The sequence below is a fragment of the Panthera leo genome, chromosome B3 (assembly GCF_018350215.1).
Source record: "Panthera leo isolate Ple1 chromosome B3, P.leo_Ple1_pat1.1, whole genome shotgun sequence".
In the NCBI taxonomy this organism is placed as follows: domain Eukaryota; kingdom Metazoa; phylum Chordata; class Mammalia; order Carnivora; family Felidae; genus Panthera; species Panthera leo.
The window spans coordinates 146140216-146166208 of NC_056684.1; the positions used below are offsets into that span (position 1 = coordinate 146140216).

General features: G+C 64.2%; 1 protein-coding gene and 2 gene segments (V, D, J or C); all 3 read right to left on the reverse strand.

Annotated features, from left to right (window-relative positions):
- Positions 1-25993, reverse strand: part of LOC122222684 — a 171637-nt gene that overhangs the window by 46305 nt on the left and 99339 nt on the right. The window lies entirely within an intron of this gene.
- LOC122223213 lies at positions 1592-3244 on the reverse strand. The segment is given in 3 exon segments: positions 1592-1985; positions 2118-2417; positions 2630-3244. Coding segments are annotated over 3 exon segments (744 nt in total).
- On the reverse strand, positions 12260-24371 carry LOC122223217. The segment is given in 7 exon segments: positions 12260-12358; positions 15201-15331; positions 16643-16963; positions 17072-17401; positions 17529-17561; positions 17838-18128; positions 24290-24371. Coding segments are annotated over 7 exon segments (1257 nt in total).

Here is a 25993-nt window from a genome sequence, read left to right on the forward strand (position 1 = left end):
AGACCCCCGCCCCCTGCGTGGGGCAGGGCAAGGTGATGGAGGAGCCCGTGGTCCTGGAAATACTGCAGTGGCCACTTTGCAAATGCCATCGGTCACAGCGTCGGTGAAGGGAGCGTGCACCCCACACTCCGGGCTCCCGCAGCCCGGCCCCCTCTCGCGGTGCCCGGCAGTTAGGGTCCTCTGCAAGCTGTGGGCCCCTGGTTGCTCAAGAAGCACATCCATCTACACAACTCTGGTCAGATCACCGGAACCGATGCGTTTGGCAAAACCCTCGAGGGTGTCCCGGCTACCGTGCGTTAGGGACATGGGGCCCCAGGCACCTCTAAAGGAAGGGTTTTGGCAAGACAAAGTGGCACATCGTACTCCCCTTGGACAGCTAATTCCCTCCCCTGGTCCCCATGCAGTGCCCCTGGCGTGGTGCCGGTCGCTGTCCCTCGTGGGGTCATCACGGGGCTCTGGGGCACCTGCTGTGGCGGATCGGTGTGGGGGAGGGCTGCCTCGGCTGCCGAGGGCGTGGCAGTGGGATGTGGGCCGTCAGGCACTGGGTTTTGTCAGAGACCACACACCTGTCCCAGCCTAGGTTTGCAAGGCCCGTCCTTTCCAGAATAATCCTTTCACAGAAAAGTTGGTGAGGCGATGAAATTACCTAGTGTTGACGCTTTTCAACCATCACGCTGAGCTCTGGGTTTGGCTTTCAGAAACATTCACCGTGTGGTTACAAGAACAAAGAGATGCTTTGGAGGTGTTCACGGATGTCCCTTCCAGGGGCCTCTCCCCGACCCGCGGCGTCAGAGCCTGCGGTGGTGGTCGTCCAGGGCAGCCGTGAGACACCAGCCTGGCCCGGGGCCTGGCTCGTTCCAGCCTGACTTGTTGCCACAGCGTCTCAGCAACCCCTCCCCTCCCCTATGGGCACCTGCTTCCAGGCGCCTGCAGATGCTTACTGTGTATATGCAATATTATGTGCAGGCATATGAGGTATTTGTGTAGTACCCTCACCTGGATGGTGCCGACCATCTCCCCCCGCCGGGGGTGCCTCTTTCAAGCAAAGTGACCTTGGACGACATGATATTCTTTCTTACAGAAGGTGGAGGAGGGCTCGGGCTGCCAGGCCAGCACACACACCTGCCCTCCTCGTGGCAGGGCCACTGCAAGGTCTGTTCGTGCCGAGAAGCCCTACAGTCAGCACCCCGTGGGCACATGTGGGCCGCGTGCCGGCCCGTGTGGCCTGAGGGGAGGGAGCAGCTGGAGAAGGCTACACGCTGTACCGTCCGCACTGCGTGATGTGGGGGACAGCACATGTAGTGTGACGGCGAGAAGGTCAGCGGTTGCCGGGCGTTTGGGGGGAGGGAGGAAGGAACGGGTGGGGCAGAGGGGATCTTCGGGCCGGGCGATTCTTCTGTAGGAAACGGTAGTGGGGGAAACACGAGGACAGCAGCCTGAACAGCAGGCTGACCGGGGCAGCACCGCGGACAGGGTGCAGGCTCAGAGAACCTACTAGGGGTGGACCTTACTGTGAACTCCGGACTTTACTCAGCCGTAATCCGCTCACATTGGCTCATCGTTCGCAACAAACGTGGCACACGGGTGTGAGCCGTTTATAGTGCACAGACTGTCCCATCCCCGTGCTCCACGCCCAAAGCCACCAGAATGTTGTGCGTCAACTGTACTTCAATAAATTAAAAAACAAAATCTATTTATCAAAAGAATTCTTTGTGCTGTACGGAAAAGCAAAAGCACCCGATTGCCCTGCGTGATGTTGAGCTCGCTGTGGGTGGAGGTCACCTTGCCCTCCTGCCTGCCGGGGGCAGCGTATGGGAATATGTTCGTGGCCTTCTGCCCATCCACCAGCCAGGTGACCTCCATGTCACCTGGGACGTAGCCGGAGATGAGGCACAGGAGCTGGATGGTGCTACCGGGGTCACCGAGGGGGTCACACGAGGAGTGGAAGAGCTTCACGGTGGGGGGAATGAAGTTCATGGCACACGCTAGGGGTGAAGGTGGCAGCGTGGCGTCAGCCCCCTGAGCCCACGACACCCACGTGCCCGCCCAGGCGCCTTCCTCCTCTCCTAGCCGCTCCCGCCACGCCTGCCCCCCCCTCCAGCCCGACCGTGGCTCACCACTGACGGTCTTGTTGATGGTGGGGGACTCCGCGTGAGCCACACTGCAGGTGAACTTCTGTTTGGCCCACTCGCCCCAGACGGTCACGTGGCTGGTGGTGGTGTAGAGGCCAGAGGTCTCCTGGAGGGTGGCGGGGAGGGTCACGGCGCTCTTGTTCAGGGACCCCGCATCCCAGGTCACGGTCACCGGCATCGGGAAGTAGCCCGTGACCAGGCAGCCCAGTGTCACGGACGGGGCAGTGGCGACGGTGCCTTTGCAGCAGGTGGCCAAGGGGAAGACGAGGGGGGCCTGGATGGAGGCTGTGGGGGCGGAGGCAGTGTCAGTGCCGACCGGCGGAGTCTGAGGGGGAGAAGTGTGGGGCAGAGCGGGGTGGTCGGGTGGAGGGGCGCACGGGGACCCCTTCTCCAGCCTCAGGGGGCAGATGCTCATTTTGGACTCTTGTTCCCCGAGTCTGCTAGCAACGCCCTCCCACGAACCCCTGTGTCCCTGCCAGAAGCAGGGGTGTTCTTACCTTTGGCCAGGACGCCCTGCCCGCAGCCCTGAGTGGCAGGAACGTGGGGTTCTCGGGGAGCAGAGGTGTCTGACTCGTGTCCTGACCTGCGGAGGCTCCAGGGAGCCCGACTACAGGCCCCATTCATAGCAGAGCCCGGATCAGTCCTCCCCCACTCCCCCAGGTGGTGACTCCTCCCCGGAGCCCAGACCCCAGGTCATTGTCCACGCTGCCCCCTCGGTCCGGTGAGACCGACCAGTCCACGTGGCCTCGCGTCAGGACGGCCGAGAGCAGTGATACTAACCCGCTCCACACCCAGCCTCACTAGCTCTGCTGATTCAGACCAGCTCAGGTCACGGGAGTCCGCCTTGGTCCGGCCTGGCCCACGTCAGCCCAGGAGACCCGATTTCGAGCAGGCTAACTCATCTGAGTTCAGTCCACAAACTCCACCAAAATCCTTCAGCTCCGTTTGGCTCAGCCTGCCAGCCAGGCTTGTCGTACCTGCTCAGTCCCACTCAATGTAGCCTCACTGACCTTGGCCGCTGGACCTGGCAAAACAGTACACCCTGCTTGACTCGCTGAAGCCTGATTCAGGCAGACCAAACCAACTAGCTGAACCCACTTTAGCTCAGCCCAACCCAGTACAGGCCAACTCAGCCCAGCCCAGTTCAGCTGAGGCCAGCTCAGTCCAGCTTAGCCTAGTTCAGTTTAACCTGGTTCAGCCCAGCCCAGCCCAGCCCAGCCCAGCCCAGTTTAGCCCAGCTTAGCCCATCGTAGCTGAACTGAGCCCAGTTCAGCCCAGCCCAGTTCAGCTCAGGCCAGCTCAGTCCAGCCTGGCTCAGCACAATTCAGCCCAGCCCAGCTCAGCCTAGCTGAGCCCAGCTCAGCCCAGTTTAGCCCAGCTTAGCCCATCCCAGCTGAACTCAGCCCAGTTCAGCCCATCCCAGTTCAGCTCAGGCCAGTTCAGTCCAGCCTAGCTCAGCACAATTCAGCCCAGCCCAGCTCAGCCTAGCTCAGCCCAGCCCATCCTAGTTTAGCCCAGCTTAGCCCATCACAGCTGAACTAGCCCAGCTCAGCCCAGCTCAGGCCAGTTCAGCTCAGTTTAGCCCAATTCAGCCCAGGTCCGCCCACTTCAGCTCAGCTTAGCCCAGTTCAGCCCAGCTCAGCCCAGGTCAGCTCAGCCCAGTCCAGCTTAGCCTAGTTCAGTGCAACCTAGTTCAGCCCAGCCCAGCCCAGTTTAGCCCAGCTTAGCCCATCCCAAATGAACTCAGTCCAGTTCAGCCCAGCCCAGTCCAGCTCAGCCAGCCCAGTTCAGCTCAGGCCAGCTCAGTCCAGCCTAGCTCAGCACAATTCAGCCCAGCCCAGTTCAGCCTAGCTGAGCCCAGCTCAGCCCAGTTTAGCCAAGCTTAGCCCATCCCACCTGAACTCAGCCCAGCTCAGCCCAGCTCAGCCCAGTTCAGCCCAGCTCAGCCCAGGTCAGCCCAGTTCAGCTCTGCTCAGCCCAGTTCAGCCCAGCTCAGCCCAGCCCAGCCCAGCTTAGCCTAGTTCAGTGCAACCTAGTTCAGCCCAGCCCAGCCCAGCCCAACCCAGCCTAGCCCAGCCCAGCCCAGCCCAGCCCAGCCCAGTTTAGCCCAGCTTAGCCCATCCTAGCTGAACTCAGCCCAGTTCAGCTCAGCCCAGTTCAGCCCAGCTCAGCCCAGGTCAGCCCAGTTCAGCTCAGCTCAGCCCAGTTCAGCCCAGCTCAGCCCAGTTCAGCCCAGCTCAGCCCAGCCCAGCCCAGCTTAGCCTAGTTCAGTGCAACCTAGTTCAGCCCAGTTCAGCCCAGCCCAACCCAGCCCAGCCCAGCCCAATTTAGCCCAGCTTAGCCCATCCCAGCTGAACTCAGCCCAGTTCAGCCCAGCCCAGTCCAGCTCAGCCCAGCCCAGTTCAGCTCAAGACAGCTCAGTCCATCCTAGCTCAGCACAATTCAGTCCAGCCCAGCTCAGCCTAGCTCAGCCTAGCTCAGCCCAGTTCAGTGCAGCTCAGCCCAGCTCAGCCCAGCTCAGCCCAGTTCAGCTCAGCTCAGCCCAGTTCAGCCCAGCCCAGCCCAGCTCAGCCCAGTTCAGCTCAGCTCAGCCCAGTTCAGCCCAGCCCAGCCCAGCTCACCTGAACTCAGCCCAGCTCAGCCCAGCTCAGCCCAGTTCAGCCCAGCTCAGCCCAGGTCAGCCCAGTTCAGCTCTGCTCAGCCCAGTTCAGCCCAGCTCAGCCCAGCCCAGCCCAGCTTAGCCTAGTTCAGTGCAACCTAGTTCAGCCCAGCCCAGCCCAGCCCAACCCAGCCTAGCCCAGCCCAGCCCAGCCCAGCCCAGCCCAGTTTAGCCCAGCTTAGCCCATCCTAGCTGAACTCAGCCCAGTTCAGCTCAGCCCAGTTCAGCCCAGCTCAGCCCAGGTCAGCCCAGTTCAGCTCAGCTCAGCCCAGTTCAGCCCAGCTCAGCCCAGTTCAGCCCAGCTCAGCCCAGCCCAGCCCAGCTTAGCCTAGTTCAGTGCAACCTAGTTCAGCCCAGTTCAGCCCAGCCCAACCCAGCCCAGCCCAGCCCAATTTAGCCCAGCTTAGCCCATCCCAGCTGAACTCAGCCCAGTTCAGCCCAGCCCAGTCCAGCTCAGCCCAGCCCAGTTCAGCTCAAGACAGCTCAGTCCATCCTAGCTCAGCACAATTCAGTCCAGCCCAGCTCAGCCTAGCTCAGCCTAGCTCAGCCCAGTTCAGTGCAGCTCAGCCCAGCTCAGCCCAGCTCAGCCCAGTTCAGCTCAGCTCAGCCCAGTTCAGCCCAGCCCAGCCCAGCTCAGCCCAGTTCAGCTCAGCTCAGCCCAGTTCAGCCCAGCCCAGCCCAGCTCAGCCCAGCTTAGCCTAGTTCAGCTCAACCTAGTTCAGCCCAGCCCAGCCCAGCCCAGCCCAGCTTAGTCTAGTTCAGTTCAACCTAGTTCAGCCCAGCCCAGCCCAGTTTAGACCAGCTTAGCCCATCCTAGCTGAACTCAGCCCAGTTCAGTCCAGTCCAGTCCAGCTCAGCTCAGCCCAGCTCAGCCCAGCTCAGTGAAGCTCAGCCCAGTTAGCCCAGCTCAGCACAATTCAGGCCAGCCCAGCTCAGCCTAGCTCAGCCCAGTTCAGTTCAGCTCAGTCCAGCTCACCTCAGCCCAGTCCAGTCCACCTCAGACCAGTTCAACTCAGCCCAGCCCAGCTCAGCTCATCTTAGCCCTGCTCAGTCCAACTCAGCACAATTCAGTCCAGCCCAGCTCAGCCTAGCTCAGCCCAGTTCAGTTCAGCCCAGTTCAAATCAACTCAACTCAGCCCAGCCCGGTCCAACTCAGACCAGTTCAACTCAGCCCAGCCCAGCTCAGCCCAACTCAGCACAATTCAGTCCAGCCCAGCTCAGCCGGCCCAGCTCAGTCCAGCTCAGCCCAGCACAGCCACCTTAGCCTGGCTTAACCCAGCAGCCCAGACCAGACCAGTTCAGCTCAGTCCAGCTTAGCCTACCACAGTCCAGTTCAGCCTGGTTCAACCCAGTTCAGCACAGCTCAGTCCAGTTCAGTTCAGCCCAGCTCAGGTCAGCCCAGCTCAGCCTAGCTCAGCCTAGCCCAGCCCAGCCCAGCTCAGCCTAGCCAAGCTTAGCTTGGTTCAGCTCAGCCCATTCCAGCCAGTTCAGCCTAGCTCAGCTTTGCTCAGTTTGGCTCAGTCCAGTCCAGCCTGGTTCAGCCCAACCCAGCTCAGTTCAGCCCAGTTTAGCCAAGTTCAGCCCAGCCCAGACCAGCCCAGCTCAGCCCAGCTCAGCCCAGCTAAACCCAGCTAAGCCCAGTTCAGCTACCTCAGTTGAGATCAGCCCAGCTCAACCCAGCTCGTTCTAGTTCAACCCAGCCCAGCCAGCCCAGCTCGGCTCAGCTCAGCTCAGCCCAGTTCAGCCCAGCCCAGCCCAGCCTAGCCCAGCCCAGTTCAGCCTAGTTCAGTCCAGAACAGCCCAGCTCAACCAACCCAGCCCAGCTAATCCCAGTTCAGCCCAGCTCAGTTCAGATCAGCTCAACCCAGCCCAGCTAAGTCAAGTTCAGCTCAGCTCCACTCAGCCAAGCCCAACCCACTTAGCTAGCTCCTTCCAGTTCAGCCCAGTTCAGTCCAGCTCAGCTCAGCCCAGCCCAGCTCAGCCCAGCTCAGCCCAGTTAAGCTCATTCCAGGGCAGCTCCGCTCTGGCCTCTGCCTGCGTCCTGCCTGCAGACAGGAGACAGGCGACCCCGCTGCTGCTTCTGGACCGTGGGTGTGTGCCCGGGTGCGTGCTGGGGAAGCAGGGGGAAGGTGACCCCCGCCCAGCCCTTGGAAGGCCCTGCTGACGGTGGAGGGCTGGGTGCGGGGGCAGTGTGGGCAGGGCGGGCAGGCGTAGCGTGGCGTCCACGGTGCCGGCCCGCCCCCGAAGGCGGTTTTCTCCAGACGCTCGGAGCCCTTTCAGGTCCGTTGCCGGAGTTGCCGTTTCTTGGGCTTTCTTTCTTCGGAAAGTCCTTGGGTTGCTGTGAATCGTGCCTCGTTTTCGATGACGCGTTCTTAGCAGGTTTCTGCTGACACCGCGGAACACGACTGCTTCCTGGGTTTGTTTGGAGCCCCTGCTGCTGTTCTTGCTGGTTCTAAGGGCTGTGCGGATTCCGCCGCCTTTTCATCGTACGTGCTTGTGTCGTCTGCATTAGTGACAGTTTTACATCTGTCCTTTCAGTCTCAGCAGCTCGTTTTCGTCCGTTGTCACACAGCATTGGCCAGGACCATCTCCAAACTGTTTGACCGCACTGCTCACAGGAAAAACATTTGTACTGTAATCTAACACCATACATATGTTATGAGCAGGTGGCACACACATGTTACCCTTCCATACACACGTTGTGTGTGTTCTTACGTGGCTGAAACGTCTTCCCACACAACACTTACCTTGGTACGTTCAGTGCATTACGATTTCTGTCCCCACCTGGCTGATTTCAGTCTGCAGGTCGGCCCGACACACGTTGTATAAAGGTCGTGACGCAGCACCCTGGCCTCGTCGCTGGTCTGCACTGACTGAGGGAGGACCTTGAACCCCACGACCTGCCCCTGTGCCTGGACGGCAGCCCGCTCCCCTGCATTCTGGCTGCACCTGTCTGAGGTGGGGCCCCGAACCCCACGACCTGCCCCTGTGCCTGGACGGCAGCCCGCTCCCCTGCATTCTGGCTGCACCTGTCTGAGGTGGGGCCCCGAACCCCACGACCTGCCCCTGTGCCTGGACGGGTGCCCGCTCCCCTGCATTCTAGCTGCAGCTGTGGCAAGGACTGGGCTTTGCCCTCAGACCAATCTCTCCAGGGCACAGTCTTCCCCGTGTCTGCCTGTGTCTGCTTGTCCTCTGATGCCTTCAAATCACTGTCTGCCGGGCAGTTTTTCCACTTTATACTTGTGCCTGCAAAGGTTTAGTCTGAGACAAGGCACCGCACCGACCGCCGTTGGAATCAGAACCACTTTCTCTCCTGTGGCTTTTCAGAAATTTTCACTTCCCTGTGACGGGTGGAGCGCAGCGTCCTTTCTGTATGTTTGAGGGCTATTTGGATAGCCTCTGTGAAACATCTGTTCAATTCTCGTGTCCGTTTCTCTACCGAATTGTGCGATTTTGCCAATTGATTTGCCGGAGTGCCCTGCACATTCTGGATACTCTGAGAGCGAAATTTGTTTACAGGAAATATTTTGCAAGACTTTGAAATGCACCAAAAGATCACTCCTTACAGGGGGCGCCTGGACGGCTCACTGGGATGAGTGTCTGACTCTTACTTTCGGCTCAGGTCTGATGGCGGGTCCCGGGATCGAGCCCTGCCTGGGGCTCTGTGCTGAGTGTGGGGCCTGCTTGGGATCCTCTCTGTCTCTGTCTCTGTCCCTCCCCCTGCACACTCTCTCCCTCTAAAAAGAAAAAGATGACTCCCCCGAGGGACCGGGCGGTCAGCACCCGAGTGCCTGCGGATGGGGCGCCGGGTGCGGCAGCTCAGGCAGCGGGGTGGGCGGGGCTCGGGCGCCTCTGAGGCTCTGGGCGTGTCTCTGCCGGCCCAGCTCCCTGCAGACTCAGATGCCCTGGTTCCCCGGGCAGTGTCTGAGCGTGGGGTGTAGGGGGTGTAGGGGGCCCTCCCCTGTGCAGTGACCGAGCCGCCATGTGGGGGGCCTCTAATAGTCCACTGCCTGCTGCGTGTGGTCCGGGAGCCCGGGGCTGATGTGCCTGCCCCAGGCAGGCTGGGGCTTCAGCAGCCCCTGGGGGCGGTCTCGTGGCCCTGTACCCCGCTGATGGCCGGCCGACCCGGGTCCCGGGGGTAGGGGGTTGGGCCAGGGGGCCTGGGGGACCCCGTTCCTCCAGGTCCGCCCGTCCAGGTGGCTCCTGTCCAGCCGTCCGGCTGGCCCGACAGAGACCGCAGACACTCCTCACGGGTGTGGAGGCTGGATGCCCACATCGGGTACCAGCAGGCGTGGCGTCTGGGGGGTCCCCGCTGCCTGGCTCACGGACGGCGTCTTCTCTCTGCCCCTTCACGTGCCGGAAGCGGGGAGGCAGCTCGCTTTTTCATAAGGGCGCTAACCCCAGTCGTGGGGGCTCCACCCTGACGACCTCTGGTGCCCCAAAGCCCCGCCTCCTAACACCATGACACTTAGAGCTAGGATTCCAACACACGCAATGTGGGGACACAGTCGCATCCTCCCCTTCCCGCCGCCACCCACGCTGACGTCTGTGCGTCTTGGGCCCCCCGTGGGGACAGGGTTCAGGCGCCGGCTGGTTCCCTCCCAGTGCGAGTGGGAGGAGGGCGGGACCAGGTGGGTCCCAGGAGCAGGAGCGAGGCCGGCCCGCTGGTCCGTGTGTGTGTGAGGTACAGGTGGAGGTGTGAACACGGGCAAAGGGAGATGCGCACAGGCCTGTGTCTGAGCGGAAGCCCAGGGGAGGGGGCCCCTGAGGAGCGGCAGGCAGCAGGAGGCCGACCTCAGGGCTCACCCAGGAGCAGCCCGCAGGACCTTAGGGGGTCTGAGGGGTTGCATGGGGAGGCACGTAGGTGTGTGTGGGTCCCCGGGGGAACGTGGAGGGGGGGCCCACGTGTATGGCGTTATTGGAAGGCCACAGGCGGGGGCCTCAGGGCCTGCTGGGAGATTGCTCTCAAAGAGCCGGCGTTCCTGCCCTGAGAGCGGAGGGTCCGGTCATGCCCCGTGTTCCCGCGGAGGCCATGGGGTCAACCAGCTGCCGAAGACCCCGGCGTTCCGGTGGGAGGGTGGGAAGGATGGAGACCGATCTCTGGTCCAGGGGATGGAGCGGGGGCCCCGGCCCGGGGACCGAGAGGGAGGGGGTGCTGGGCAAGCCGTGTGGATGGTGTGGTCGCCTGGAGCCCCCAGGACCCCTGGGGGCCGGGGCGTTCTCCCCACGGCCGCCCTGTATTTGGTGCGGCCCCCACTGGTGAGGCAGCCCCTGCCCACGGGGAGGTGGGAGGTGCTCCCTGAGCGGTCCTGAGGCACCGTGGCCGCGCTGGCCACGACTCTCTGCCCGCCCTGGGCCTCGGCCTGGGCTGTTGACCTGCACACTCAGAGCCCACTCCCCTCTCCCACTGCGTCCCCAGAAGACCGCAGCCCCTCGGGCTGGCCTCCCTTCCCAGGGCCCTTACTGGGAAGGGCTGGCAGGTGTGGTCCCGCCTCTGCCCTCGAGGTGCACGTGTCTCCTACAACCCGGGGCACCTCCAGGACCCGAGACCCCCAGGCACTGCAAGGACAGAATCCCGACTCCATCGCTGCTGGCCAGGGACCCCACGGCCCCCTGACGCCAATGGACTGCCCGCCCCCACTTGGCATTCTTCCTGTAGAACTTGGTCTTTTCTGCCCCCCACCCCACCCCCACCGCCACCCCACCCCCACCCCCGGGTGGTGGTGTTCTCGCTGGGCCTCCCCCCGACTGAGTGTCCTGACCCCTTGGGCTGGTGTCCAGCTTCGCTTACCTGGGACAGTGCTGTCCCCCCGGGCCTCACCCGACCTGGCCTTCACTGGTGCTCCCACCTGGACCCAACTCTCCTGAAATGCGTTCCCCAAATTCAAATCTTGAGCCCTGACCGCCAGGACCCCAGAATGTGACTGTATTGGGAGATGGGGTCTTTCGAGAGGTAATAGGTTAAAGCGAGGTCACTAGGGTGAGTCCTGATCCAGTGTGACCGGTCCTCACCATGGACTCACTCCTCCCCTGGTAAGAGGAGGTCGGGGCACAGACACGCATAGCGGGCCGGATGTGTGAGGACACGGCGTCTACATGCTGAGGGGCCACCAGCCCCATGACACCCGGGTCTGCCTGCTAGCTTCCAGAATCGTGGAAACATCAGTGCACGTTGTCCACACCACGGGACCGTCGTGCTTTGCTAGCAGCCCGTGCTAATACACACCCAATAGGTGCCTCTTGCGGTGCCCTTGGCCAGGTCAGGATGCTCCCCCTGCGCCCCACAAGGCGTCACGTGACCCCTCGCGCCTGCGGCGCACCTCACCCCCCGGGAACCCCAGCGGCCGGGGGTCCTGCTCCCACGGCTGGAGGGACCGACACACGGCACGGCCAGTCTGTGGATTTCACGGGGCGCGTCAACAGAGGAAGACTTTCCCAGCCGGTTATGGAGTTTTTAAGGATATTTTATTGTCATTAAAAAAGAAAAAAAAAAGAAAAGAAAAAGAAATGCTAAAGGAAATCAAGGAGCTCCAGACATTTAAAAGAATAAAACAAGCTAGCCAAGCTTCAGCAGTGGCTTTCCCATATGGGACCCCCGGGCTCTATGTCCCTGGGGCTGGGGGCTCTGCTCCTCCTCCCCTGCGTGGCCATCTCTTCCCACGTGGGGGCCCCGACTTGGCACCCACCCAAAGACAGGGCGGAGAGCCAGTCCTGGGGGTCCGCCCGGCCGTGGGCTTATCTCTCTCTCCCACCCCCCGCGTGAGCCTGTTGGGACTCAGGCCCCGGCCACAGGGTGGGGCGGGCTGGGCCTGCCGCCCTGGCCTCCTGGCACCTTCCACCTGTGTCCACCGAGGCTGTGTCCCACTGGCCCGGGGACCAGGTCACCAGACCCCTCTGCAGGAGGCCTGTCTGGCTGGATGTCACTCTGTCCCCGGCATCCACGGGGCTCCTGCAGCGGCCACAGGCCCAGGCCCTTGTCTGCGCGGTCTCCTCCCGAGCAGAAGATCTGACTGACCGTTAGTGACACGTCGGAAGCTTCCTCAGGATCTGGGCCGACGTGGCTGCTCTGGGGAAACCCTGCGTCCTGGAGCCTGGCCTGGACGGGGTTCGCACAGAGGCCGGTCCCTGCCAGACAGACACTGGGATCGCCAGCCGCCCGCCTCCTCCAGGATGAGCGTGCCCGCTGCCCGTGCGCGGCCACAGCGGTAGCCTGGCGGCCGCCGTGGAGGGGCCAGCGGGCGTCCACCAGCTCAGGTTGGGGCACAACCTGCCGTCCACGCGATTCTCCAAACGGGGGTTCAGGGCGCAGGATGCAGCTCTCAGGGGCCGCGAGGCCAGAGGGCGAGGGCGCAGGCCCAGGGTGGCTGTGAGGTCAGAGGGTGGCGAGGTCAGAGGGCGGGAGAGCAGGCCTGGCAGCGGGCTGATGCACCGGGATCCTGCGCAGGGTTGGGGCAGCGCTGACACCCGCCCAGGACGGCTGGCCCTAGGCCCCCTGCCCGATCATGTTCCTGTAGTCGGGGACGATCGTGCGCTTCAGCTCCCCCACCGAGGAGAAGATCCACTTCACCTGCAGCAGGAGGGCAGGAGGTGACGTGGTTGGGACCCTTGAGGACAGTCCCCCATCCTGGTGCCCCCCTCCCCGGGACCACTTGAGTGGGAGGGAGTCTTATGGGGATGGCATGGGGACTGGGAGGGGACAGAGGGAATAGCGTGGGAGTCAGTGTGGGAACAGCCTGGGGTCCGTTTGGGAGCAGCGTGGGGACAGCATGGTCATAGTGGGTCCACAGCTTGAGGTCAACGTGGGTTCTGTAAGGGGTCACTGTAGGGACAGTGTGGGGACAGCATTGGGTCACTGTGGGGTCAGTGTGGGGTCAGCATGATGAGGACAGTGGGTCTACAGCATAGGTCAGCGTGGGGTCAGTGTGAGGTCAGCATCGGGTCACGGTGGGGACAGTATGGGGTTAGTGTGGGGACAGTGTGAGGTCAGCATGGGGTCAGTGTGGGGACAGCGTGGGGTCACTGCAGGGACAGCTAGGGAATAGCATGGGGACAGCATGGGGAAAGTATGGGGTCACAGTGGGTCAGCATGGTGACAGTGGGTCCACATCATCGGGTCAGTATGGGGTGACAGGGGAGACAGCATGTTGACAGTGGGTCCATAGTACGGGGTCAGTGTGAGGGCAGCACGAGGTCAGCGTGGGGATAGCATGCGGTTAGTGTGGGGACAGTGTAGGGTCAGTGTGGGGACTGCCTGGTGTCAATGCGGGGACAGCATGAGAATAGCATGGGGAAAGGCTGGGGTCAGCATGGGGGTCACAGGCAGGACAGCATGGGGTCAGTGTGGGGTCACAGGGGAGACAGCATGGTGACAGTGGGTCCACAGCATGGGGTCAGTATGGGGTCCGTGTGGGGACAGCATTGGGTCACAGTGGGGACAGCGTGGGGTCATGGTGGGGTCAGTGTGGGGGCAGCATGAGGTCAGCGTCTGGTCAGTGTGGGGATAGCGTGGTTCCAGTGGGTCCCCAGTGTGGGGGTAGCGTGGGGTCAGCATTGGGGTAGCCTGGTGGCATTGTGGGGTCAGCACGGGGTCAATGTGGGGTCAGCATGGGGTCAGTCTGGGGGCAGCGTGGAGTTTGTGGGGACAGGGTGAGGTCTGTGTGGGGTCAGTGTGGGGGTAGCCTGGGGGCAGTGTGGGGGCAGCGTGGGGTCAGTGTGGGGGCAGCGTGGAGTCTGTGGGGGCAGGGTGGGGTCTGCGTGGAGTCAGTGTGGGGTAGCTTGGGGGCAGTGTGGGGGCAGCGTGGGGTTAGTGTGGGGACAGCATTGGGTCACAGTGGGGACAGCGTGGGGTCATGGTGGGGCCAGTGTGGGGCAGCATGAGGTCAGTGTCTGGTCAGTGTGGGGATAGCGTGGTTCCAGTGGGTCCCCAGTGTGGGGGTAGCGTGGGGTCAGCATTGGGGTAGCCTGGTGGCATTGTGGGGTCAGCACGGGGTCAATGTGGGGTCAGCATGGGGTCAGTCTGGGGGCAGCGTGGAGTTTGTGGGGACAGGGTGAGGTCTGCGTGGGGTCAGTGTGGGGGTAGCCTGGGGGCAGTGTGGTGGCAGCGTGGGGTCAGTGTGGAGGCAGCGTGGAGTCTGTGGGGGCAGGGTGGGGTCTGCATGGGGTCAGTGTGGGGTAGCCTGGGGGCAGTGTGGGGGCAGCGTGGGGTTAGTGTGGGGACAGTGTTGGGTCACAGTGGGGACAGCGTGGGGTCATGGTGGGGCCAGTGTGGGGCAGCATGACGTCAGTGTCTGGTCAGTGTGGGGATAGCGTGGTTCCAGTGAGTCCCCAGTGTGGGGTCAGTGTGGGGTCAGCACAGGGTCAGCGTGGGGGCAGTGTGGGAGCAGTGTGGAGTCTGTGGGGGCAGGGTGGGGTCTGCGTGGGGTCAGTGTGGGGGCAGCATGGGGTCAGCGTGGGGTCAGTGTGGGAGCAGCGTGGAGTCTGTGGGGGCAGGGTGGGGTCTGCGTGGGGTCAGTGTGGGGGCAGCATGGGGTCAGCGTGGGGTCAGTGTGGGAGCAGCGTGGAGTCTGTGGGGGCAGGGTGGGGTCTGCGTGGGGTCAGTGTGGGGGCAGCATGGGGTCAGCGTGGGGTCAGTGTGGGGGCAGCGTGGAGTCTGTGGGGGCAGGGTGGGGTCTGCCTGGGGTCAGTGTGGGGGCAGCATGAGGTCAGTGTCTGGTCAGTGTGGGCATAGCGTGGTTCTAGTGGGTCCCCAGTGTGGGGGCAGCGTGGGGGTAGCTAGGGGACAGTGTGGGGTCAGCACGGGGTCAGCGTGGGGGCAGTGTGGGGTCAGTGTGGGGGCAGCGTGGAGTCAATGTGGGGGCAGGGTGGGGTCTGCGTGGGGTCAGCGTGGGGGCAGCATTGGGTCACAGTGGGGACAGCATGGGGTCATGGTGGGGTCAGTGTGGGGGCAGCATGAGGTCAGTGTCTGGTCAGTGTGGGGATAGCGTGGTTCCAGTGGGTCCCCAGTGTGGGGGTAGCCTGGGGGCAGCGTGGGGTCAGCACAGGGTCAGCGTGGGGGCAGTGTGGGAGCAGCGTGGAGTCAGTGTGGGGACAGAGTGGGGTCAGCGTGGGGTCAGTGTGGGGGCAGCGTGGAGTCTGTGGGGGCAGGGTGGGGTCTGCGTGGGGTCAGTGTGGGGGCAGCATGAGGTCAGCGTCTGGTCAGTGTGGGCATAGCGTGGTTCTAGTGGGTCCCCAGTGTGGGGGCAGCGTGGGGGTAGCCTGTGGGCAGCGTGGGGTCAGCACAGGGTCAGCGTGGGGTCAGCGTGGGGGCAACATGGGGTCAGCGTCGAGTCAGTGTGGGGATGGCATGGTTCCAGCGGGTCCCCAGCGCTGGGACAGCGGGCCACAGTGCGGGACGGTGCGGGGACACCCACCTTGAAGAGGGTGACAGTGGCGCTGTAGCACACGCTGAGCAGGAAGAGCGTGATGAAGATGGAGATGGTGGTCCACAGCCCATCCAGCTCCCCGTCCTGGTCCTCCGCACAGCTGTCGTCCAGGAGCAGCTCTGGACAGGAAGGGAGCGGTCAGTGCCATGCCTGCCCATAGGAGTGGTTCCCGGGGTGACGGTCGCGGCCCTCCGTAGCCTCAGGGCACCGGCCTCGGTGCCCCCATCCTCCCGCCTGGGCCCGGCCCGTGGGGACGCGCTCCCTCTCTGCTCTGCGCTGTGCTGGGGCTGTCTGGGGGGAAGGCAGCCTGACCACCACACCCGTTCTCCTGGGGACCCGGCCCAGAGGGTGGGAGGGTCAGCAGAGCCCAGGGAAGGGTCGAGAGGGTGGCAGGGAGTGACCCTAGCGAACGAGTGGGTGCGAGTGTCAGGCCAGCTGGGGGTGGGGGTTTTGGTGTGTGTTGGGAGGGGACCCAGTGTCCTGGGGAGAAGAAGGGCTGGTCAGCGTGGTCGGCGTGTGGATGGGCTGCTGAGCAGCCGATGGGTGTGGGAGGGGGTGGGGACCAGGCTGGGGTCCACGGTGAGGGTTCCCAAGCCTGGTTCCGGTCTGGGCCCTGGCACATTGTCCCGTGTGAGGCCCGGTGGGTCAGGTGTGCGTGTGTGCGTGTGTGTGTGTGTGTTTGTGAAGGTGGCCCTGCTCAGTGGGAGGGGCTTGTTTTCAGCGTCCCTGTGGGTGTCTGGGATGGTCCCTCCCCTGGGCACTCAGGACTGCTTGCCTCTGCCCGTTTGGGGCACCGGGGTGAGTGTCCCCACGAGTGGACAGGCCTGGCCCCAGGCAGGATGAAGTCAGGAGGGGCCGCCTCATCTGAGGGAGGGTGAGGGCCTGTCCTCACAGCATGGGTCAGGCCTGGCTACTGCACTGGCACAGAGCTACAACTCAGAGCTCTCAAGAGGTCCAGGGGACGGGGGGAGCAGCGGAAGAGGACAGGCCAGCGTCCCACAGCTTGGGCGGGTCCAGACGTGGGAAAGCCCGTTCCCTGAGGGGCTCTGGAGGGCTTCTCCGTTCCCTGTCGCCCCCCTCCGGCCTTGAGTAGCCCCTGGCCAAGCCCTCTCTCTGTCCCAGGCGGCTCCCGGCCATGAGTTTTGGCCGCCTGTGCAGACCTGCCCACTCAGGTCCCGGCCCCTGGTGGGACCCGCGCTCTCCCGTGAATGGTGACCCCTGAGCCTCGGAGCCTGGCCTGCCCGCACCTCCCAGAGGCCTGGGTGTCCTGAGCTCTGCCTCGGAAAGACGCACGACAGTGTCACAGGTCCCAGGGCAGTGCTGGGTGCTTTATTTCACGCAGGGTGCCTGCCCGGGGGGTGATGTACACAGGGGTGGGCGCTCAGAGCCCGCGGGGGCCTGCTGGGGGGCCGGGCGCGCTGCTCATTTACCCGGAGACTGGGTGAGGGATTTCTGTGTGTGGTGGCTGTGCAGAGCTTCGTGTGACACCGAGCAGGTGTAGGTGTTTCCCCTCTGCCAGCGGGACTTGTCCACCAAGAGCCTGCTGTACAGGAAGTAGGTCCCGTCGCTGTCCAGCTGGGGCGGGGTCGTCCGGTAGTTGTTCTCTGGCTCCGGCTGTCCGGTGATCTCCCACTCGACGGCAATGTCAGGCGGGTAGAAGCCTTCGATCAGGCAGGTCACACTGACTTTGTTCCTGCTGAGCTCCTCCTGGGCTGGAGGCAGGACGTACACCTGGGGCTCGTGGGGCTCTCCTGTGGGGTCAGAGGTCAGCACAGATGGTCACTCCCAGGGTGGAGGGCTGGCCTGGGTCCGCCAGGCCCCACTCGACCTCCCTGTGCCCCATCTGTCCTGTTGCCCACCTTTGGCCTTGGAGATGGTCCTCTCGATGGGGGAGGGGAGGGCTTTGCTGTTGACCTTGCACTTGAACTCCTTCCCCTTGAGCCAGTCCTGGTGCAGGATGGGGAGGACACTGACCACATGGAAGGTGCTGTTGAACTGCTCCTCACGCGGCCTCGTCTTGGCTGTGTGCATCTCGGTGTTATCCACAAACCATGTGATCTGGACATTGGAGTCATCTGGGCCCAAGTCCACCACCAAGCACGTGACCTCGGGCGTCCGGGAAATCGAGAGGGTGTCCTTGGGTTTTGGGGGGAAGATGAAGACGGACGGTCCCCCAGGAATCTCAGGAACTGGTGTGGGAGACACAATGCAGGGGGTCAGCATTTGGGGGGGCTCCTCTTGAACATTCCCCCCACCAGGCAGTTCCTGGATGCGGGCCATGGCCTTGCTGTGCATGGCGGTGCCCTGCTGACTCACCTGGGCATTTGGGACACTTGCAGGGTTTGGGCACTGCAGAGAGACCAGACTGGAGGTTAGTGGGGGCCAGGGGTGGGGACAGCTCTTGGGGTGGGCTAGGTCAGGGCAGGTCAGGGGGGCGTCCCCAGACTGGTGCCTGCAGTGGAGATGAAGTATGGTGGGGGTGTGCAGCCTGTGCTCACACTGGACCAGGCAGCCAGGCCCAGAGGCCCTCCTCCCCGAGCTTGGGGGACAGAGGTGCCTCTCCTGTGCCCCGGGGTCCAGGTGGACCAGCTGACCTGGCCTGTCTCCCAGTGGACACCCTCTTACCGGTCTTGTCCACCTTGGTGCTGCTGGGCGGGTGGGCCACGTTGCAGGTGAAGGTCTCACTGAGCCACCTGCTGGAGGGCACTGTCACCATGCTGCTGAGAGAGTAGAGCCCCGAGGCCTGCAGGACGGACGGGAAGGTGTGCACACCGCTGGTCAGGGCGCCGGAGTTCCAGGACACGGTCACCGGCTCAGGGAAGTAGCCTAACACCAGGCAGGCCAGGGCCACGGTGGAGCCAGATGTGGTCCCGCAGCTGGGGGCCAGTGGGAACACCGACGGGGCCGTGGTGGAGGCTGCAAGAGAGGAGGCCGTGTGACCACAAGGGTCTCGCTCCTGGGAGGGTCCGGGCAGGGTATCAGGTGCCCGGGCTTGGGGTGGCCCTCCAGGCAGTCTGCAGACCAGCCGCCCGGCGTAGCTCTCTGCCGCCCCAGGGCCTCGTGTTTCTGCGGCTGCACGTGCTGGCCCCGTGGGCCCGGTCGGTGCTGGGTGACCGCCTGCTGGATTAGAGTCTCCTGGGCCCAGCCCCTGGGTCCCCACTCGGGCTTCCTGTGGGTGCTCGGCCTGACCGAGCCATCCGTCTGAGCTCTGACCGGTGGCCCCTGCTCCCAACGGGCCTCTGCTGAGGCCCTGAGCCCACTGCCCTGTTGTCCCAGCCTGGATCTGCCCTGGGCCAGCGGGACCTTTCTTGAACACAGCAGGCCTCTGCCACCCGCTGCCCGTGCCCCTCAGCCCGGAGTCCCCGTCGTGGCCTGCTGTCTGCCCTCCAGGCCTCACATCTTCTGGGTCAGCTCTGCAGCTAAAGCGCCCGGGCGCCGGATCCCGGCCCTGCCCTGAGCCCCTCTCAGGCCTTCCTGGGCTCACCCAGTGCCCGTGCCCTGGGGCCTGTCCAGCTCCTCCCTGTCCCCAGAGCCCTCTTTCAGCCGAGGTCTTTCCTGAGCCTGCCTGCCCCTCAGTGCCGGTGGGAGCCTTGCCCCGCCCTGGCTGTCCTCTCGTGCACGGTGCCAGCACCTCAGACCCCACGTCCCCAGCCAGACCCGACCCCTCTGCTAAGTCTGATGGCCCTGCCTGGCCTCCCCTGCCACCCACACTCCAGGCTGGCGGCCCTGCCTCAAACTCCCAGCAACCCCTCCTTCCCTGCACCGGGTCCACTGCCCTGAGCCACCCCTCCTGGCTTTGTCATGTCCAGCCTTCTGTCCCCCATCCGCACGAGCCTCCAGAGCGGGGTCAGCGCCCCTGAGCCTAAGATTGTGGCCAGCGCTGTCCCTTCAGCCCCAGAGACCTTCCTACCCAGGCTCGCCTCTCCCCCCTACCTTGTCCACCGGGCCTCGGGCGGCTCACGCCCTCCCGTGTCCAGGGAGGCTCACCTGGGCCCCGCCCTCGTGGTCTCTGTGTGCCGTACCGCTCAGCTCCCACCTAGTCCAGGGCTGCTCTTAGCTCAGTCCTTCTGCCCTTCACCCCTGAGGCTCCTGGGGCAGCCCTTGCCCCTCCTGCCTCCCCCTTGCCCCTGCTCACCCTCACATCCCCTGCCTGCTCCCCTGAGCTCCTGGTGCAGCCCTGCCTCTCCTGCCCTCTCCCTGCCCCTCCTGCTGAGCTCCTGGTGCAGCCCTGCTTCTCCTGCCCTCTCCCTGCCCCTCCTGCTTTCCCCCTGCTCTTCCTGCCCTCCCAACCCCCTGCCCACTGTCATAACCTCTGCCTGCTCCCCAGAACTCCTGGGGATATCCCTGCCTCTCTTGTCCTCTCCCTTTTCACTCCTTCCTTCCCCTGCCCCTGCTCACCTGCACAAGCTCACTTGCTGCCCTGAGCTCCTGGCCTGGTGGTAGCTCTGAGCAGTCTGTGTTCCCCATTGGTTCACCTTCTCCTAGGAGCTCCTCCACCTGCCCCCACCCCTTTGCCTGGCCCCTCATGCTGAGCCCAGGCCTTGGATCCTTCTAGCTTCATGCCTCTGCATGTCTGAGACCTGGTCCTGCCAGTTCAGGCCTCAGCTCCCCTGCCCTGCAGCACTCCTAACCTCCCCCTGCCCTGCCGCCCTCAGCACCTCCTGGCCAGAACTCCCACCCCCGAGCCCCTGCAGACTCCAGACCTCACCAGAACCCTGCCTGCTGCAGGAAGCTCTCTCAGCTCAGGTCCCTGGGGACAGTCCAGGGTCACTGTGTCCTCCTGCCTACAGCTTGTCGGAAGCAACCCTGCCCCACAGCAGCCCCTGCCCCTCTTGCCGTCCCCCCGCCTCTGCTCACCCTCACAAGCTCTGCCTGCTCCCCTGAGCTCCTGGGACAATCCTGCCCCTCCTGCCCTCCACCTGCCCCTCTTGCCCTGCCCCCTGCCCCTGCTCACCTGTACTACCTCTGTGTGCTCCCTGGGAACTCCTGGGTCAACCCTGTCCCTCCTGCTCTCCCCTTGCCCATCCTGCTCTCTTTCAACCCCTCCTGCTCTCCTTCTGCCCCTCTTGCTCTCTCCCTACCCCTTCTGCTCTCCCCCTCCCCCCCGTTCTCCCCCTGCCCCTCCTACCCTGCCCCCTGCCCCTGCTCCCTATGCCAGTTTTGTGTGCTGCCTGGGAGCTCGTGGGGCAACCCTCTATCCCTTCTATTCTTCCCTTGCCTCTTCTGCTCTCCCCCTGCCTCCTATGCCCTCCCCCTGCCCCTCCTGCCCTCCCCTCCCCTACTCACCCTCATAAACTCTGCCTGCTCCCCTGAACTCCTGGGGGTAGCCCTGCCCCTCCTGCCCAGCTCCCTGTCCCTACTGCCCTGCCCCCTGCCCCTGCTCACCTGTACCAGCTCTGTGTGCCCCCAGGAGCTCCTGGGGCAGCTGTCTGTCCCTTCTGCTGTCCTCCTGCCCCTCCTGACCTCACCCTGCTGCCCCTGCTAACCTCCACAAGCTCTGCTGGCTCTCCTGAGCTCCTGGGGCAGACTGCCTCTCCTCTTCTACCCCTGCCCTTCCTGCCATGCCACTACACTCCTGCCATCCCCCTGCCCCTCCTGGTCTCCCCTGCTCCTCCTGCTCTCCACCCCCCTGCCTACCCTCACAAGCTCTGCCTGTTCCCTTGGGCTCCTGGGGCAACCTTGCCTCTCCTGCCCTCCCCCCTGCCCCTCCTGCCTTGCCCCCTGCCCCTGCTCACCTGTACCAGCTCTGTGTGCTCCCTGGGAGCTCCTGGGGTAGCCCCCTACCTCTCCTGCTCTTCCCCTGCCCCTCCTGCCCTGCCCATGCACCTGCTCACCTGTACCAGCTCTTTATGCTCCCTGGGAGCTCATGGGGCAGTGCCTGTGCCTTCTGCTCTCCCCCTGCCCCTCCTGCCCTCCCAATCCCCTACTCACCCTCATAAGCTCTGCCTGCTCCCTGAACTCCTGTGGGTGGCCCTGCCCCTCCTGCCCAGCCCCCTGTCCCTACTGCCCTGCCCCCTGCCGCTGCTCACTTGTACCAGCTCTGTGTGCCTCCAGGAGCTCCTGGGGCAGCTGTCTGTCCCTTCTCCTGTCCTTCTGCCCCTCCTGACCTAACCCTGCTGCCTCTGCTGACCTCCACAAGCTCTGCTGGCTCTCCCGAGCTCCTGGGGCAGCCTTGTCTCTCCTTTCCTCCCCCCACCCCTCCTGCCATGCCACTACCCTCCTGCCCTCCCCCTGCCCCTCCTGGTCTCCCCTGCTTCTCCTGCTCTCCAACCCCCTGCCTACCCTCACAAGCTCTGCTTGCTCCCCTGAGCTCCTGGGGCAACCTTGCCTCTCCTGCCCTCCCCCCTGCCCTTCCTGCCCTGCCACCTGCCTCTGCTCACCTGTACGAGCTCTGTGTGCCCCCAGGAGTTCCTGGGGCAGCTGTCTGTCCCTTCTGCTCTCCCCCTGCCCTTCCTGACCTCACCCTGCTGCTCCTGCTGACCTCCACAAGCTCTGCTGGCTCTCCCGAGCTCCTGGGGCAGCCCTGCCTCTCCTTTCCTCCCCCTGCCCTTCCTGCCCTGCCCCCTGCCCCTGCTCACCTGTACCAGCTCTGTGTGCCCCCAGGAGCTCCTGGGGCAGCTGTCTGTCCCTTCTGCTGTCCTCCTGCCCCTCCTGACCTCACCCTGCTGCCCCTGCTAAACTCCACAAGCTCTGCTGGCTCTCCCGAGCTCCTGGGGCAGCCCTGCCTCTCCTTTCCTCCCCCTGCCCTTCCTGCCATGCCACTACCCTCCTGCCCTCCCCCTGCCCCTCCTGGTCTCCCCTGCTCCTCCTGCTCTCCAACCCCCCTGCCTACCCTCACAAGCTCTGCCTGCTCCCTTGAGCTCCTGGGGCAACCTTGCCTCTCCTGCCCTCCCCCCTGCCCCTCCTGCCTTGCCCCCTGCCCCTGCTCACCTGTACCAGCTCTGTGTGCTCCCTGGAGCTCCTGTGGCAGCTGCCTGTCCCTTCTGCTCTCCCCCCTGCCCCTGCTGTCCTTCCCCTGCCTCTGCTCACCTGTACCAGTTCTGTGTGCTCCCTGGGAGCTCCTGGGGACAACACTGCCCGTCCTGCCCTCGCTCCTGCCCTCCTGCCCTCCCCCTGCCCCTCCTGCCCTGCCCCCTGCCCCTGCTCACCTGTACCAGTTCTGTGTGCTCCCTGGGAGTTCCTGAGGCAACCCCCTGCATCTCCTGCCCGTCCCCTGCCCCTGCTTACCCTCACAAGCTCTGCCTGCTCCCTGAGCCTCTGGGGCAGTCCTGCCTCTCTTGCCCTCGACCCTGCCCCTCCTGCCCTGCCCCCTGCCCCTGCTCACCTGTACCAGCTCTGTGTGCTCCCAGGGAGCTCCTGGGGCAGCCTTACCCCTCTTGCTCTCCCCCTGCCCCTGCTGCCCTCCCAGGAACCCTGCTCACCGGCAGAAGCTCTGCTGGCTCCCCTGAGCTCCTGGGGGAGCCCTGACTCTCCTGTCCTCCCCCCAGTCCCGCCTGCCCTGCCCCTACCCTCCTGCCCTCCCCTGCCCCTCCTGCTCTTCCCTGCCCCTCCTGTTCTCCCCCTGCTCCTCCTTCCCTCCCAACCCCCTACCCATCCTCACAAGCTCTGCCTGGTCCCCTGAGCTCCTGGGGGTAGCCCTGCCTCTCCTGCTCTCCCCCTGCCACTCTTGCCCTGCCCCCTGCCCCTGTTCACCTGACCAGCTCTGTGTGTTCTCTGCTCTCCCCTTGCCCCTCCTGCTCTCTCCCCACCTCTCCTGATCTCCCCCTGCCCCTCTTGCTCTCTCCCTGCCTCTTCTGCTCTCCCTCTTCCCTGTCTGGTCTCCCCTTGCCCCTCCTGCCCTGCCCCCTGCCCCTGCTCCCTGTACTAGTTTTGTGTGCTTCCTGGGAGCTCCTGGGGCAGCCCCATGTCCCTCTGGTTCTCCCATGCTTCTTCTGCTCTCTCCCTGCCTGTCATGCCCTCCCCCTGCCCCTCCTGTCCTCTCCCTGCCCCTGCTCAACCTTTTAAGATCTGCCTGCTCCCCTGAGCTCCTAGGCAGCCCTGATTCTCTTTCCCCCACCCCCCGACCCCTGCTGCCCTGCCCCCTGCCGCTGCTCACCTGTACCAGTTCTGTGTGCTCTCTGGGAGATCCTGGGGCAAGCCTCCTGTCCCTTCTGTTATCCCCCTGCCTTTTCTGCTCTCCCACTGGCCCTGCTCACCTTCAGAAGCTCTGCTGGCTCTCCTGAGCTCCTGGGGTAGCCCTGTCTCTCCTGCCCCCACCCCCTACCCCTGCTTCCCTGCCCCTTGCTGCTACTCACCTGTACCAGCTCTGTGTGCACCTTGGGAGCTCCTGGGGCAGCCCCTCCCCCTCCTGGCCTCCCTGCCCCTGCTCACCTACACAAACTCCACCACTGCTGCTTTCTGCCCTTGCTGCCCCATAACTTCTCCCCCACAGGCGAACTCAGCCCGCAACTACTGTGTGTTCTTAGGGCTGCCCCGGTCTCAGCTGCCCATCCCAGACTCCTTAGCCCAGGTTTGGCTCCTGACCGTCTGCCCCTGTGCAGGGGAGAGCACACGGGAGCCCCTGCCAGCCCCTCGTGCTCTGTCCCTGCTCATCTGCTGCAGTCCAGGACCCCATGGCCAGCACCTCTGACCCTGGCCTGGGGCCAGAGCCAGCCCCAGTGTCCGGGACAGGACCCTCGGGCCATCTGGGGTCCTCTTCTTCCCCTGTGCTGGGCCGGCCTCTCCCTGTGCCCTCACCTTAGGCCTGTCTGTCCATGTCGGCCTTGGTCCTGCAGTAGCGCAGTCTAGCCCAGCCCTGGGCTCCCAGCACAGATGGCAAAGGGCAGGCCTCAGGCCCACCATGGCCATCATGTTCCTTGAAGGCCCAGTTGCCATGTCCGGTGCGTCCAGCGATGTTGGCGTGGGCGCTCCTGCCCATGCTTCCCTCGTCCCTGCCCTGGCCGGTGCCCTGGCCCCCAGGCAGCCTGTGTCCCCCATGCTGGCTGCTCCGGCCCCTCCGTGGGGCCCCGTCTCTCCTTGGCTCCTGTGCTGCTTCTGCTGCCCCCACGCCGCCCTCTCTCTGTGCGGAGCCTACTCACCAAGGGCTGGGACGATGGAAGGCTGGCCCCAGCACCTCGGCCCTCCCCGCTCTGGCCCCAGGCACATGTGGCTCCTTGTGGCTGAGCTCTGTGCCCATAGCCCCCTTCCTAGCCCCCAGGCAGCCGTAGGAAGACTAAGAACAGGATTGAAACTAGGTGGCTCGGTGACACGCTTCCTGAAGTTCCCTTTTCTTCTGGGTACTTTCTGTCTCAGAGGGCCTGAGTGTGTGGGGGTGGGTTGTGGGGGGTGGCTGCGGTCCCAAAGGAGGGCACAGGAACCCCGCTCTCACCTGGGCGTGTGGTGTGGGCACAGGTTGACCCACCCATAGCCTGAGGCCCTGCCCTGGGCCTTGTCCCGTCCACTCAGCAGTGTGGCCTCCCTGGTGGGACGCTGTCTTCCTCTGGCTTCAGCCACGGTCACGGTCATCTGCCCATGGTCAGAGGGAAGCTACTACCCTAGAGGACAGACAGAAGCCTGATGTGCAGGGACAGAGTTCATGGTGGTCACCTAACCTGAAAATGTCCCTGTAGCTGAGAGACCCTGTGGTCCCTGTGCTGCCCGTGCAAGGGGGCCGTGAACCCTCAGCCCCTGTGTTTGGACAACCACAGTGTGCACCCCAGGCTGCCGCTTCCTGCGGTGTTAGGCCTCGATGGGGACGCCTCCGCACCACGTCCAAGTCCCAATCCGGGCCTGCTGGGCTGTGGGTGTGCCTGGAGCCCTCGGCCTGTGGTGCGAGGCTCTCTGCCCTGCTCACGCTCATGTGAGCGAGGGCTCTGGGCCCCTCCTAGGGTCTGGGGCCTTGGCTGGGTGGGTCCGGCCCACTCGGTCCCCGGGGCTCCCCAGAATGGCACCTTGGCCGTAGCTGGACGGCTGCGCTGGGCCCAGGGCCTGACTCCCACGAGAAGCCATGTCTCCTTAGGTCCTGATCTTAGGAATCCAGCAATGGCTCTTCTGTGTCCCCATCCCCACGGAGTTCACAGAGACCCTTGGGCTTCTGGGGAGGGGAGCAGACCCCCGCCCCCTGCGTGGGGCAGGGCAAGGTGATGGAGGAGCCCGTGGTCCTGGAAATACTGCAGTGGCCACTTTGCAAATGCCATCGGTCACAGCGTCGGTGAAGGGAGCGTGCACCCCACACTCCGGGCTCCCGCAGCCCGGCCCCCTCTCGCGGTGCCCGGCAGTTAGGGTCCTCTGCAAGCTGTGGGCCCCTGGTTGCTCAAGAAGCACATCCATCTACACAACTCTGGTCAGATCACCGGAACCGATGCGTTTGGCAAAACCCTCGAGGGTGTCCCGGCTACCGTGCGTTAGGGACATGGGGCCCCAGGCACCTCTAAAGGAAGGGTTTTGGCAAGACAAAGTGGCACATCGTACTCCCCTTGGACAGCTAATTCCCTCCCCTGGTCCCCATGCAGTGCCCCTGGCGTGGCGCCGGTCGCTGTCCCTCGTGGGGTCATCACGGGGCTCTGGGGCACCTGCTGTGGCGGATCGGTGTGGGGGAGGGCTGCCTCGGCTGCCGAGGGCGTGGCAGTGGGATGTGGGCCGTCAGGCACTGGGTTTTGTCAGAGACCACACACCTGTCCCAGCCTAGGTTTGCAAGGCCCGTCCTTTCCAGAATAATCCTTTCACAGAAAAGTTGGTGAGGCGATGAAATTACCTAGTGTTGACGCTTTTCAACCATCACGCTGAGCTCTGGGTTTGGCTTT